The 13,333-nt window shown below is 58.3% G+C and overlaps 1 protein-coding gene across 2 annotated transcripts; it reads left to right on the top strand.

Moving 5' to 3' along the window:
• The first annotated feature begins 925 nt into the window (after window positions 1-925).
• Window positions 926-13,278, top strand: SCYL1 (SCY1 like pseudokinase 1). Of its 2 annotated transcripts, XM_059710135.1 has the most exons (18): window positions 926-1,113; window positions 1,454-1,594; window positions 1,707-1,829; window positions 1,907-2,133; window positions 2,502-2,592; window positions 2,672-2,827; window positions 5,944-6,102; window positions 6,972-7,079; window positions 8,034-8,147; window positions 9,805-9,960; window positions 10,529-10,717; window positions 10,838-10,913; window positions 11,173-11,337; window positions 11,571-11,713; window positions 12,364-12,435; window positions 12,525-12,737; window positions 12,829-12,889; window positions 13,015-13,278. In XM_059710135.1, the coding sequence occupies exons 1-18, from the start codon at window positions 1,003-1,005 to the stop codon at window positions 13,137-13,139; spliced, it is 2,430 nt and encodes an 809-aa protein (XP_059566118.1). In that variant the 5' UTR covers window positions 926-1,002; the 3' UTR covers window positions 13,140-13,278. The 2 variants fall into 2 exon arrangements, with proteins under 2 accessions (XP_059566118.1, XP_059566119.1); XM_059710136.1 differs by lacking the exon at window positions 12,829-12,889 and having other exon boundaries at window positions 13,015-13,113.
• The last annotated feature ends 55 nt before the right edge of the window (window positions 13,279-13,333 follow it).

Here is a 13,333-nt window from a genome sequence, read left to right as displayed (position 1 = left end):
TTGAGTGGACATTTTCAGACAGCCACACCTACGGTGCAGATACGATTATTCCACCCGTTTTATAGGTGAGAAAACTGAGGTGCAAAGAGAGAAAGTAACTTGGCCAGGGTTGAGCAATTCATAAACAGCTGAGCTGGGATACCTGGTCTGGCTCTGTAATCCAGGCTCTAACAACTATGCAACTTAGTCTGAATCTTTGCATATTGAATGAGGGTTTGTGCAGGACACATTTCTAGAAGTGGAATTCCTAGAGCAAAGGGTTAAACAGGGATTGCACCCTTGTCCTTCACTACAGCGGTGCTGGTTAATTCTGCCAGAGCGCCTGCAGTCCGAATTCCTCCTCATCCAACTCTTGTGCTGTTGAGGGCAGAACGCTACTTGCATACACAAAACTAAAGGATTTGACAACTTTTTATCAATTTAGTAAGTGAAAATGTTTCTCTTTCATGAAAGGAGAGGAGTATCTGATCTCTGCATCCCTCCTGGTCTGTCGACTTCCTCTTCGTGTGTCTCCCCATCTCTCCTCTGCGCCTCGGTTTCCCCATCCTGTCCCTTCTCAAGCTCCCGTCCTTGTAATGAGGCTGGGGAGTGGACTCTATTACCACCACGTTTTAGACCTAAGGACGCAGAGGATTGGGGACTCTGGGTGACCTCCAGCGCCACGCAGCTAGTGACTGGCCGCGTCCAGCGCCCTCCGACCTCGCCCCGCCCACATGTCAAGCCCCCGACACGCCCCCGCTCCACACCCTCTGCTCCGCCCCTGGCCCCGCCCCCTGAGGGCCCTCCGGCTCGCCCCTGGCCCCGCCCCGCACGACTTCCCCGCCCCGCCCATCTGCCCGCCCCTCCCGTCCCTCTGCTCCGCCCACGCGCCCCGCCCCCTGCAGCCTCTCTGTCCCGCCCACCGGCCCAGGCCCCGCCCCTGCCCGCCCAGGCCCCGCCCCGCCCCGGCTCGGGCTGCCGAGGACCCGGAGTAGAGGCGCCCGAGCCCGCGGCGCGGGGACGATGTGGTTCTTTGTCCGGGACCCGGTCCGGGATTTCCCGTTCGAGCTCAGCCCGGAACCTGCCGAGGGCAGCCCGCCGGGGCCCTGGGCGCTGCACCGCGGCCGCAAGAAGGTGAGCGCGGCCCCGCGCTCCGCAGGCCGCGGCGGACCTCGGTCTCGCCTAGTCAGCGCCGCCGGCCCGCCGCGTCGCGCCCGCCTGACGTGGCTGCGGAGCCGCCGGGACAACGGGCCGCGGGAGGGGGACGGGCAGTGCCGACGTGGCGGGAGGAAGGACCGAGGACTGACAGGCGGACGGAACCGGGGTCACTTGGGCCCGGCTCTGTGCCTGAGGACCGACCTGGGGAGAGACCCGGCCGGCGCTCCCTTCGGGCCGCTCTGGGGCCGCCGGGGAGCCGAGTGGTCAGCCCGGCCCGGCCCGGCCCCACACCCTGAGGCCCCTGTGCCCTCCCCAGGCCACCGGCAGCCCGGTGTCCATCTTCGTGTACGATGTGAAGCCTGGCGCCGAAGAGCAGACCCAGGCGGCCAAAGCTGCCTTCAAGCGCCTCAAAACGCTCCGGCACCCCAACATTCTGGCCTTCATCGACGGGCTGGAGGTACTTGCTGCCCCATCTCTGCCCCCGACTCTCTCCCAGTGCCCACCCTCCTGCCTCAGCGCCGGGATGCGATCCCCCTTTTCCGTCTCCCGCCCCCCGTGTCCCCCCTCAGACAGACAAATGCGTCCACGTAGTGACAGAGGCCGTGACTCCGCTGGGCGTGCACCTCAGGACGCGAGCAGAGGCTGGTGGCCCCAAGGAGCTGGAGCTGTCCTGGGGGCTGCACCAGATTGTGGTGAGGCGGGGGCATGGCCGTGGGAGCGGGGCTGGGGGCTGCGGGTTCTGGGCTGTAATGGCTGCCTCTGCCCCCAGAAAGCCCTCAGCTTCCTCGTCAACGACTGCAGCCTCATCCACAACAACGTCTGCATGGCCGCTGTGTTTGTGGACCGTGCCGGCGAGTGGAAGCTCGGGGGCCTGGACTACATGTACTCGGCCCAGGGCAATGGCGGGGCGCCCCCCTGCAAGGGGATCCCCGAGCTCGAGCAGTATGACCCTCCAGAGCTGGCTGATAGCAGTGGCAGAGCCGTCCGAGAGACGTGGTGGGTGCCCCAAGCTGCTCTGTTCCGGAAGTTCCTGCAGCCTCAGGACCCCTAGACTGGCTGGCAAGCGCTCCCCTGGCCCGTGCTGCCCTCAGGGGGGTGTGGCAGGATGAACGCAGGCTTTGGGGTTAGGCAGCTCTGATTTCGGAAGTTGTGTGACCTCAGACAGATGCCCTTGTTTCTCTGAGCCTCGTTTTTTAACATCTGTCAAATGGGCTAATGCAACCTGCTTATTGGGGCTGATGGGGAGGATCAGCTGAAGGACACAGCCCAGGGTCTGCCATGCAGTGTGTGCTGGTGCCCAGGGCAGGTTGGAGGCCTCTGCCGGCAGGTGGCAGGGCCTTCAGCAGCTCTGGTCACTGTCTCAGGTCAGCCGACATGTGGCGCTTGGGCTGCCTCATCTGGGAAGTCTTCAACGGGCCCCTACCTCGGGCCACTGCCCTGCGCAACCCCGGGAAGGTGAGTGCCTGGTCCTCCCCAACCCCTCCCTGCCAGCCAGCCAGCCAGCCCTGCCCTGATGCTGACCCTTCTCCCACAGATCCCCAAATCGCTGGTGCCCCATTATTGCGAGCTGGTTGGAGCCAACCCCAAGATGCGTCCCAACCCAGCCCGCTTCCTGCAGAACTGCCGGGCACCCGGTGGGTTCATGAACAACCGCTTTGTGGAGACCAACCTGTTCCTGGAAGAGATTCAGGTGAGCCACCCCACCCTTTGGGCCTGCACTCCTCACCCAGTCCCCTCCCCTCTTTGCCGGTTCCCTCATAATTAGATCTTCGGAGACCACAATGGGCTGTGGAGCGAGGCTCTCTGAGTTCAAACCCTGGCTCCTGCTCTCATTTATGTGTGATCTCCCTTGGCTAAAGCTCAGTCCTAATAACAGTAGCTTCTAGAAGGGTGTGGTGAGGATTCAGTGAGTTTAACGTGCATAGTATGGTGCCTGGCATGTAGTAGGTGTGTAGCGACTGCTCCTGGCCATTAACTCCACTCATACATGCTCGCTCTATCCCTGATGTGTGCCATGCCCGTGCTGGGCTGCAGTGTGCGCAGGAGGGCGGAGGAAGGAGTCAGATCCCTGCTCTCAAGGATCCAGCAGGGATCAGGTCCCTCCTTGGGAACTCTCGCTGGAGAAGAGGGCAGGAAACACATACATGAGGAGGCCTGAGTTCCCTGGGAGGGGATGAGCGCCAGGGAGGAAAATAGCAGGGCAGGTGCTCAGGGAAGGGCTCTCTCAGGGGATATTTGAGTGGAGACCTGAAGTGTGTGAACGTAGGCGGGATGGTAACTGGGGAAGAGTGTTCCAGGCAGAGGGAACAGCAAATGGAAAGATGGTGAGCAGGGAACCTTTGGCTTACCCTCTTTGAACCTGTTTCTTTATCTGATGGGGTGACAGTACTGTCTGCTGGCCCATAGAGTTGTAAGGAGTGCAGGAGAGAGGCTCTACTCTCTCGGCTGTGGGGGGCACACAGAGGTGCCTGAGAATCTGGAGTGGGGAGGCGTGGCAAGCCTTCCATAGACCTGGCTGGAGGATGGAGAACCTGAGCTGGAAACACCCGAGTCCTACTGCCTCCTGGGCAGCGTGGGGGCAGCAGACCTCTGTTCCGTGGAGTTCTTCTCACATGGCTGGGTCTGCTGGGCTGCCCTTCTCCTTGAAATGCTCTCCATAGCAAAAGGGCTGTTTCTGGCCAGTAAGAGTGGGTGGCCAGTGGCCAGGTGGTGGGGCAGTGGAGAGAGCCCAGCTGTGACTCTGGATGTGCAACCTTGCATGTGGTTTGGCCGTTCTCTGGGCTTGGCTCCCCCAGAACCCTGCTGTCAGAGCGCCCAGCCTGCCGCCCATGCTGGTAGGGCCCCGGAGAGCCAGTCAGGTCCTCTGCATCCCCAGCCGGAGACCACCGCTCCTAGACGAGGCATAGCTGTGGGGTGAGGGTGCAGCAGGGAGCACAGGAACCTTGGAGTCATGTAGGACTGGGTTAGAGTCTCAGGAGCTGACCTTGAACCTTAGCCTCCTCGTTTGTGAATAGAATGACAGCACCTGGGTGCAGCACAACTGAGGTCCCAGACTATTGAGTCAAACCCTCTCCTCTCTGATTCTTTTTTTTTTTTTTAATATATTTTATTGATTTTTTACAGAGAGGAAGGGAGAGGGATAGAGAGTTAGAAACATTGATGAGAGAGAAACATCGACCAGCTGCCTCCTGCACACCTCCTACTGGGGATGTGCCTGCAACCAAGGCATATGCCCCTGACCGGAATCGAACCCGGGACCCCTCAGTCCGCAGGCCAACACTCTATCCACCAAGCCAAACCGGTTTTGGCTTCTTTTTTTTTTTTAATATATTTTATTGATTTTTTACAGAGAGGAAGGGAGAGGGATAGAGAGTTAGAAAAATTGATGAAAGAGAAACATCGATCAGCTGCCTCCTGCACACTCCCTACTGGGTATGTGCCTGCAACCAAGGTACCTGCCCTTGACTGGAATTGAACCTCGGACCCTTGAGTCCGCAGGCCTATCCACTGAGCCAAACCGGTCAGGGCCTGACCGCTTCTTAGCATGTGAATTTGGACAAGCTCCTTTCCCTCTCTGTTCTTCAGCTTCCTTGTTCGATTAAAAAAAAATGGTTAGGGTTTTTTTTGGATTTTTTTAATGCCTTGGCCAGTGTGGCTCAGCGGTAGAACATTGACTCATGTACCAAAGAGTTGCAGGTTTGATCCCCAGCCTGGTCGGGGCACGTGCAGGAGGTAACCAATTGATGTGTCTCTCTCACATCGATGTTTCTCTCCCCCTCCCACCTTCCCTTTCACTCTCTCTAAAAATCAATGAAAAAAATATCCTCAGGTGAAGAATAACAAAAATAAATAAATGAATAAATAAAATTTTGACTTAAAAATATTTTTATTGATTTGAGAGAGACATTGATCAGTTGCCTCCCATATGCACCTCGACCAGGGATCAAACCTGTAACCTGGATATGTGCCCTGATCAGGAATTGAACCTTGACCTTTTGGTGCATGGAACAACACTCAGCCAACTGAGCCACACTGGACAGGGTGCTTCCTTGTTGGATTAAATGTGGATTATGTTGGTACCTTTATAAAGCTGGGAGGAGGATTATGTAATCTGTGTAAAGGTTTTAGTACATAACCCTGTCTGGCATGTAGTCTGTCCTCCAGAAATGCAAGTTGTGGATATTATGGCCTCTGAGGGGTTAGGACTAAAGGAAACTGATTGACAGCCTGGCTCCTTGGGCTCAGTGAGTGGAAGGACCAGGTCTGGGGGTAAAGTAAGCCCTGTCTTCCCATCTGAACTCCACCCAGCGTGGGGTTGCAGCTGTGCCCAACCCAGCCGGGGTCAGGGAATGGGGTAAGCCTCTTCCCCTCTCTGAGCCTCAGTCTCCTCATCTGTGTGATGGGGTTAGTGGTACATTTTGGTTGTTGTGAGTAGAGGCAATGCTGATAAAGGGCCCGATCCCCACAGTGGCTGCTTTTCTAGCAACAGGTCAGGCGGCAGTGATGAGAATGACACTGGTTCTGTGATGTGCCAGGCGCCGTGCTGCCAATTGTGTCATTTTCTGGGGGGTCCTCAGAACAACCCTGGGGGGTGGTATAGTTATTCTCCCATTTTACAGATGCAGGAACCTTGCCCAAGGTCACATGGCTGATAAATGGGAGACCTGGGATTTGAACCCAGGCAGTTGGACTCACAAGCTTAAGTTCTTCAGGCTGCGGTGACCCCCTGTCCTTGCCTGTGGCTGGGGAGGGCCATGACCAGGCTGCTTTCTCCTCCTGCATCCTGTCCTGTCCGCACTCCTGCAGATCAAAGAGCCGGCTGAGAAGCAAAAGTTCTTCCAAGAGCTGAGCAAGAGCCTAGACTCGTTCCCCGAGGATTTCTGCCGGCACAAGGTGCTGCCCCAGCTGCTGACTGCCTTCGAGTTTGGGAATGCGGGGGCTGTGGTCCTCACCCCCCTCTTCAAGGTGAGCGGGGCCAGGGGCCTCAGTGAGGGGAGGCGGCAAGGCTAAAAGCCTCAGGAACTGTGGGGCCAGAGACTGGCTGGTGGATCGGAACCACAAAAGAGAAGGCCCCATTTTGGGGGCCAGCCCCGCGGAGCCATTCTAGGGACGGGCAGGCTCCAAGCCCATATGAGGAGTTGGTTAGGGCAGACCCAAGCCCATATGAGGAGTTGCTTCCTGCCGGCCAGTTGTCAGGGAGGCTGAGGGGACTTTTGGTCTTTGGGGAGGGGAAACCTTGTGCCTCCAAAATTCTTTCTCCAAAGACCTCTGGCTTCAGAGCCCTCAGTCCTTCCTCCATGTCACCAAGAGAGTTCTCCTGTTTGACCTGTGATCCCATCCTGGTTCCCAGGGCCCAGGGGATCACCTGCTCACCACCTCACTTTCCATCCTCCCTCGTGACCACGTGATCTCCTTCTGTGGGCTAGGTCTTTATCCCCTTCCCCAGACCCCAGTCTGCCCTTAACTGGGCACCAGAACGCTTTCTCCTGAAGGGACTTGGTGTGCAGGGCGTAGGGAAGACAGCAAGTAAGTCCTGTGTCACTGGGAACCCCCAGAAATTGTAGGCGGAGATGTGTGTGCATTTGGCTTGTAGGTACCTGAGTTTAGGGAGGGGCGCAGCACTTCCATCAGCCTCCTAAGAGAGGCTGACCCAGAAAGGCCAAGGGCAGGGCTGACTGAAATGGAATATGGGCAGAGTGGCTGCTGAGGAAGTGACTGCCCCCCCCCCCACCATCACTCCATTCCCACCCTGGGGATCAGCAGGAGTTAAATAAGCCTACTGACATCTCCCATCCTGTGGCCGTAGCTGAGCCCCTTTCTGCTCCTTCCCTCAGGTGGGCAAGTTCCTCAGTGCTGAGGAGTATCAGCAGAAGATCATCCCTGTCGTTGTCAAGATGTTCTCATCCACTGATCGGGCCATGCGCATCCGCCTCCTACAGCAGGTAGCCCCCTTCCACTCCACCCAGACTCCACCTTGGTTGCTGGGGAGGCCCCTGCCCTGGCACTCTAGAAACCCCTTCCCAAACATACGTGCAGGTAAGGGACCAGTGAGGCTGTGCTCTCTGGAGTCGAGATCATCACAGGGCTCATTGGCAGCTTTGGGAGTGCCCAGCCGGCCCTGGCTGCAGGGCTCAAACGCTCCCATCTCCAGCCTCTGTTCAGTAGACACTGGCTGAGCCCCTCACTGGGATACGGTAGCACTTTAGCCCTCTAGAGAAGGGATAATGTCTCCTGCCAACTCCAGGGCAGCTGGGAGCATCAGACAAGATTGATGAGATGGAGGGTGGGGGCCCCTGTGAACTAGGAAATACCGGTGGCTCTCAGGTATTCCCTCTCCAGCTGACAAATGTACCAGCCCTCATCCAGCCAGTGTGGCTCAGAGGCTGAGCGTCCACCCATGAACCAAGAGGTTGCTGGTTTGATTCAGGGCACATGCTTGGGTTGCGGGCTCGATCCCCAGTAGGGGGTGTGCTGGAGGCAGCCAATTGATGATGTTTCTCTCTCATCAATGTTTCTATTTCTTCCTTCCTCTCTCTAAAAATCAATAAAAACAGTAAAAGGAAATGTACCAGTCTACCTCACAACCCTTGTCTGGTTGGGGATTATACCCCCTTTTATGAAAGAAGTAGTGGGGAGTCTGAAAGGGGGCGTGACACAGTTGGCTTGCTGAGGAGGACCAGAGTCCAAGCGCTCCCATTCCCAGTCCCTAGCTCTTCCCAGCATCCTCCTGGCCTCTTCTCACTCATTAGCTTGAGGCCAGATTCCACATGGAGGTTCAGGAGACTCACTTGGCTGGCCAGTGCCTGCCAGGTGGAGAAACCAAGCCAAGAGTGGTCCCATGGCTGGGGTGGGGGATGGAGGGACTGACTGAGTTTTCCCACTTCCCACTTGGCCAGATGGAGCAGTTCATCCAATACCTTGATGAGCCAACAGTCAACACCCAGATCTTTCCCCACGTCGTGCATGGCTTCCTGGACACCAACCCTGCCATCCGGGAGCAGACCGTCAAGGTGGGTGTGGCCAGGCCCAGAGTGGCCACCCTGGTTTTCCAAGGGTTGGAGGGGGCTTACCCCAGGACACAGAGGTCTTGATTTTGGCCTGTGAGTCTGAGAAGGTTATGGGATGGGCAGGCACCATCCTGCATGTGGATCCAGGCCATGGGTGCAGCTGAGCAGCTGTGGGGGGAGAGGTGGGCATAGCCTATAGTCCTATGTTCAGTAGACACTGGCTGAGCACCTCACTGGGGTGCGGTAGCACAGGCAGACCGGACTCCCTGCTCTCATGGGGCTTCTTTTGAGGGGATGGGGTGTGGGCTTGGCAGACAATAAACAGAATTTAAAAATATGTATTACATTAGGAAGTAATAGAATGTGAAGAGAAGGGTTTTACAAACAGTAGTCAGGGTAGACCTTGCTAAGGAGGTGTCATTCAAGGAAAGGTGAAGGATCGAGGTACATGGAGATCTGAAGGAAATGTGCCTTCTGCAGAAGGAATAGCATGTGCAGAGGTCCTGAGGCTGGCAAGTGCCTGGAGTATAGAAGTAGCAGCAAGAGGTTTAGTGTGGCTGAAGGGATCTGGGTGTGGGAATGGGCCCTGAGAGGTTGGTGGGGTTGGGGGCCAGGACCTCATAGGGTGTGGCAGGGAGCTGATGCATTCGATGGAACAGGAGCCGAGCACTGACCTGGTCAAAAGAGCCGCTGTGTTGTGTGGAGAATTGACCCTCAGAGCAAGGGTAGAAGCTAAGGTACTGTTAGGGCCTATTGCAGTGGCCCAGGGGAGAGAGGATGGAGGCTGAGATGTGAGTGGTAGCGGCAGGAGGAGAGAGAAGGGGCCACATATTGAAGGTGGAATCTATGGTATTTGCTGATGGGTGGCTATGGAGTCAGGGAAGTCCGAGGCTTCTGCCCTAAGCAGCTGGAAGGTTGAGTTGCCATTTACTGAGAAGACCGGGAGGGACAGGTGTGCGGGAGGAGTTGGGCTGAGTCTTGGTCATGTCTGTTAGCCAGTGGCGATGTCCTCTGGCTATGCATGTGTGCAGTTTAGGGAATGAGTCTGGGCTAGAGGCGCGCATCTGGGCAGTGTCGGCTAACGGGCATTCAAAGCCCTGGAGGGTGAGATCGCCTCGGGTGAGGCGTGAAAAAGACGTGGCCTGACGGGTGGCTCTGGGGTCTGAACAGACAGAGCTCAGCAAAAGGAGGCCAAGGAGGAGCAGCTGGCGGGGTCAGAGGGGAACCAGGACAGGGTGGTGTTCTGGAAGACCAGAGACCGAAGTTTCAAAGAGGAGGGAGAGCTCAGGGGTGTCAGAGCTGCTGAGGGTCGAGTTCAGTGAGGATGGAGATTGGCCATTGGATTTAGTGACACGGGAGTCACTGGTGCTCCCCACCTGAGCCGACTGGTAGAGAGTGTGGGGTGCAGGTCCGAGGGGGGTTGCACGCATGCCAGAGAGAGCAGATGAGAGGTGGGAGACAGGAGTGCAGACAAACTTAGGAGGTTTTGCTGTAAAGGGACAAGGGAAGTGGGTCACCGTCCTCAGCACTGTGGGTACGGGACAGGTTGGGAGGTAGTTTTGGGAGGGCTTTGGCAGGTCAGGGCCACCGTTGGCCTCTGCACCCTCCCAGGAGGCCCTTCTTCATGTGGCCCACAATGTCCACTGTCCCTGCCCTGCAGTCCATGCTGCTCCTGGCCCCGAAGCTGAACGAGGCCAACCTCAATGTGGAGCTGATGAAGCACTTCGCTCGGCTGCAGGCCAAGGACGAGCAGGGCCCCATCCGCTGCAACACCACCGTCTGCCTGGGAAAAATCGGCTCCTACCTCAGCGCCAGTGTGAGTGCCTTGCACAGCGGTCAGGAGTGCTCACTGTCACAGGACCGCAGCCTCCTCCGGGGCCAGGCCTCCTTGTTTGTGACCATCTTCCTCCCAGAGGCCTCGGTCCTAGGTCCTCCCAGCCCTGATGTCTGAGGGTGGAGTGCGTTGTGCCAGGTCACACAGCCAGTAGGTGGTGGATCTGGGAACCGAACCCAGGCCTGCTGGCCCCCACAGGCTGTGTGCACCCTCTCAGCCAGGTTTTGTAAATGCAGACACTGCAGTGTCCAGATAGTTGACAGGAGTGAATGAATTGGGTCAGTGGGGCAGGTGGGAAGGAGGCACAACCCCCACCCCAGGGCAGCTGCTGCTCCGGCCCCTGTCACCTTGTTAGTCCAGTGATCTGGGAGGAGAAGCCAAGATCCAGAGTTTTAAGTCAATTCTCCCCCACTTGTTAGTGACTAACCCATTTTTTAGCCTCTGGGAGCCCTGTGGACGGACGGCCTCTGCTCTGGGAAGTGAGGCCGGGCAGTTCTGGGCCCCAGGACTGACCTTACGCTCGGGGGCCCTCTCTCCTGCTCCACCCCAGACCAGACACAGGGTCCTCACCTCCGCCTTCAGCCGGGCCACTAAGGACCCGTTTGCACCGTCTCGGGTTGCCGGTGTTCTGGGCTTTGCTGCCACCCACAACCTCTACTCGATGAATGACTGCGCCCACAAAATCCTGCCCGTGCTCTGTGGCCTCACTGTGGATCCCGAGAAATCTGTGCGGGACCAGGTGAGGCATAAATGGGGCCTGGCCCTGGAGCTGGGGCTCGGGGGGTATGTGGGCCCTAGCTGGCCTCTTGGGCTCACAGGAGCCCTGGAGGCCCCAGCTCTGCCCCTTGCTACCCCACAGGCCTTCAAGGCCATTCGAAGTTTCCTTTCCAAACTGGAGTCTGTGTCAGAGGACCCCACCCAGCTGGCCGAAGTGGGTGAGTGGCCCGCACTCATGTTCCCTCCTGCTACCTCCTTGACTGCTACGTGTTTTGGCCCCTTCCACCTCGTTGGAGTATCTGAAAACTGGAAGAACCCTAGAGAGCAGACTTGATACTGCTCTCCCCACCCCCATCTTGCAGATGAGGGAAGGCAGGCTGGAGAAGGGGTGCCCACTCTAGATCCCTCTGTTGCCCTATCACATTCCCCATGGACCCCTGAGGCGCCTACACCTGTCTCTCTCCTATCACTGCCCAGAGAAGGATGTCCATGCCGCCTCCAGCCCTGGAATGGGAGGAGCCGCAGCCAGCTGGGCAGGATGGGCTGTGACAGGGGTCTCCTCGCTCACCTCCAAGCTGATCCGTGCACACCCCACGGTTGCCCCAGGGGAGCCCAATGTCTCCCAGAGACCCACGCCTGAGGGTGAGTGTCTCAGACTGGCTGCATCAGCGGCAGAGGGTTTGGAGGTGCTGGCACCCAGGAGCTATTCTTGTCTGACTCCCCCTGGGGTAGTGACATAGGGGACAGGGTTGGATCTAGTCCCCTTAAGAGCTTCCCCTCCCTACACTCTGCCCCCACCCCCAGAAACCTCTGCCCTGTTCTGAGACTTTTCTGGGCCCCAGTGTGTGGGAACTCAGTGAGTCTCTGCTTCCCAGGACTTCCTGCCCCGGCTCCTACCCCTGCCCCTCCCACACCCGTTACCTCAGGACACTGGGAGGCACAAGAGGAGGGCAAGGACACAGCAGAGGACAGCGGCGCTGCCGACAGATGGGATGACGAAGACTGGGGCAGCTTGGAGGTGAGTGGGGCTGAGGGGGCCTCCCAGGGGGACCCCAGCTTAAAGGCCACAGGCTGCCATTCAAGGGGCTCCTGTGGGCTTGGCTTGTCTCAGGCCTGTCCTCGCCTGCATCCCTGGTGAGTAGACATGGAGCGGCCACTGTGGCCAGAGCTGGCAGATGAGCTCCCACTCACCTCCAGGGAGCAGAGTGGGCAGTGAGAGGCTGGAGGGCACGGGTTGGAGCAGCCCAGTGAGCCTCCCTCTCACCTGTCCCTGTCCCTCCACCTGCTTCAGAGCCCAGCTAGCCCCAGTGCTCAGCAAGGAGAGGCCACTCCCAGGCCTAGATCCAGACCAGTCCTCCCTGGGGGAGGGGGGTTCTGGACAGGCTGAGGATGGAGTGGGGCTTTGGGCCCGATTTCCCCATCTGCCTGACTGCAGTTTTGGGGAAGGGGTGGAACTCTGGACCTCATTCCCAGCCTAGAAGAGTAACGGAGGCCAGGTTCAATGTGTGCACCTTATAGATGGGAAGCAGGGCTTGAGGAGCAAATGAGGTGAAGGCAAAAGAAAAAACGGTGGAACCCATGGCTAGGAAGGGGCTGGAGGGCTTCCTGCCCTTTTGGGTTGGAGGTGGGGGGTGGTCCTATGGTCTTTCTCTCCTTTCCACACTGTAGCAGGAGGCCGAGTCTGTATTAGCTCAGCAGGACAACTGGAGTACTGGGGGCCAAGCCAGCCGCGCTGGGCAGGTGAGCTGGATGGGACAGGTGTGTGTCTGCATGGAAAGCTGCGCCTGGCCCCTCCCTGTCTGGTGCTACCTCCCCCTTCTCTTCTGCAGACCAGCAACCCTGACCACAAATCTCCTGAGTCGGACTGGAGCAGCTGGGAAGCTGAGGGCTCGTGGGAGCAGGGTTGGCAGGAGCCAAGTCCCCAGGAGCCACCCCCTGTGGGCACTCAGCTGACCAGCGAGTATAACTGGGGTGGACCAGAGCCCAGTGACAAAGGCGACCCCTTTGCTGACCTGTTGGCGCGTCGGGAGGTTGGCACCCAGGTACTCAAGTCCAGTCCAGTGGGAGGGTGCAGACCTGGGAGGGACCTCCACAGGGAGCTGGTCTCCAATTCAGGCCATGCTTCCTTTTCAGCCAAGACCTGATTCATGGGGTGATGACAACTGGGGTGATGATGGCCTGGAGACCGAGAGCCGTAAGTGCTTCCCCGAGGAGGGCTGGCACATCAGGGCAGTCCTCGCCTCCCTCTCCAGCAGGCCTGGGCTGGGGATCAGACCCACTTGTCCCGAGGCCTCAGCCGGCCTCCCCTTCCTGTTGCAGGGCAGGCGAAGGCGGAGCTGGCCCGGAGGAAGCGGGAAGAACGTCGGCGGGAGATGGAAGCCAGACGTGCTGAGAAGAAGGCCGCAAAGGGCCCCATGAAGCTGGGGACCCGGAAGCTGGACTGAACTGCTGGTGTGGGCGCCCCGGCCACGGGGAGCAGCCCATGGATGTATTTATTGTACAAACCATGCCAGCCCGGCCAGCCCGGCCAGGCACACCTCACATGTACATAATCAGCCACAATAAATCCTATTTCACACCCCTGTGCTGGGCTCCACCTGCCCCTTCGAGGAGGCTGGGGTCTGGCACTGCCCTGCGG

Source organism: Myotis daubentonii, chromosome 9, assembly GCF_963259705.1.
Source record: "Myotis daubentonii chromosome 9, mMyoDau2.1, whole genome shotgun sequence".
NCBI lineage: Eukaryota > Metazoa > Chordata > Mammalia > Chiroptera > Vespertilionidae > Myotis > Myotis daubentonii.
This window is presented reverse-complemented; position numbering and strand designations above follow the sequence as displayed.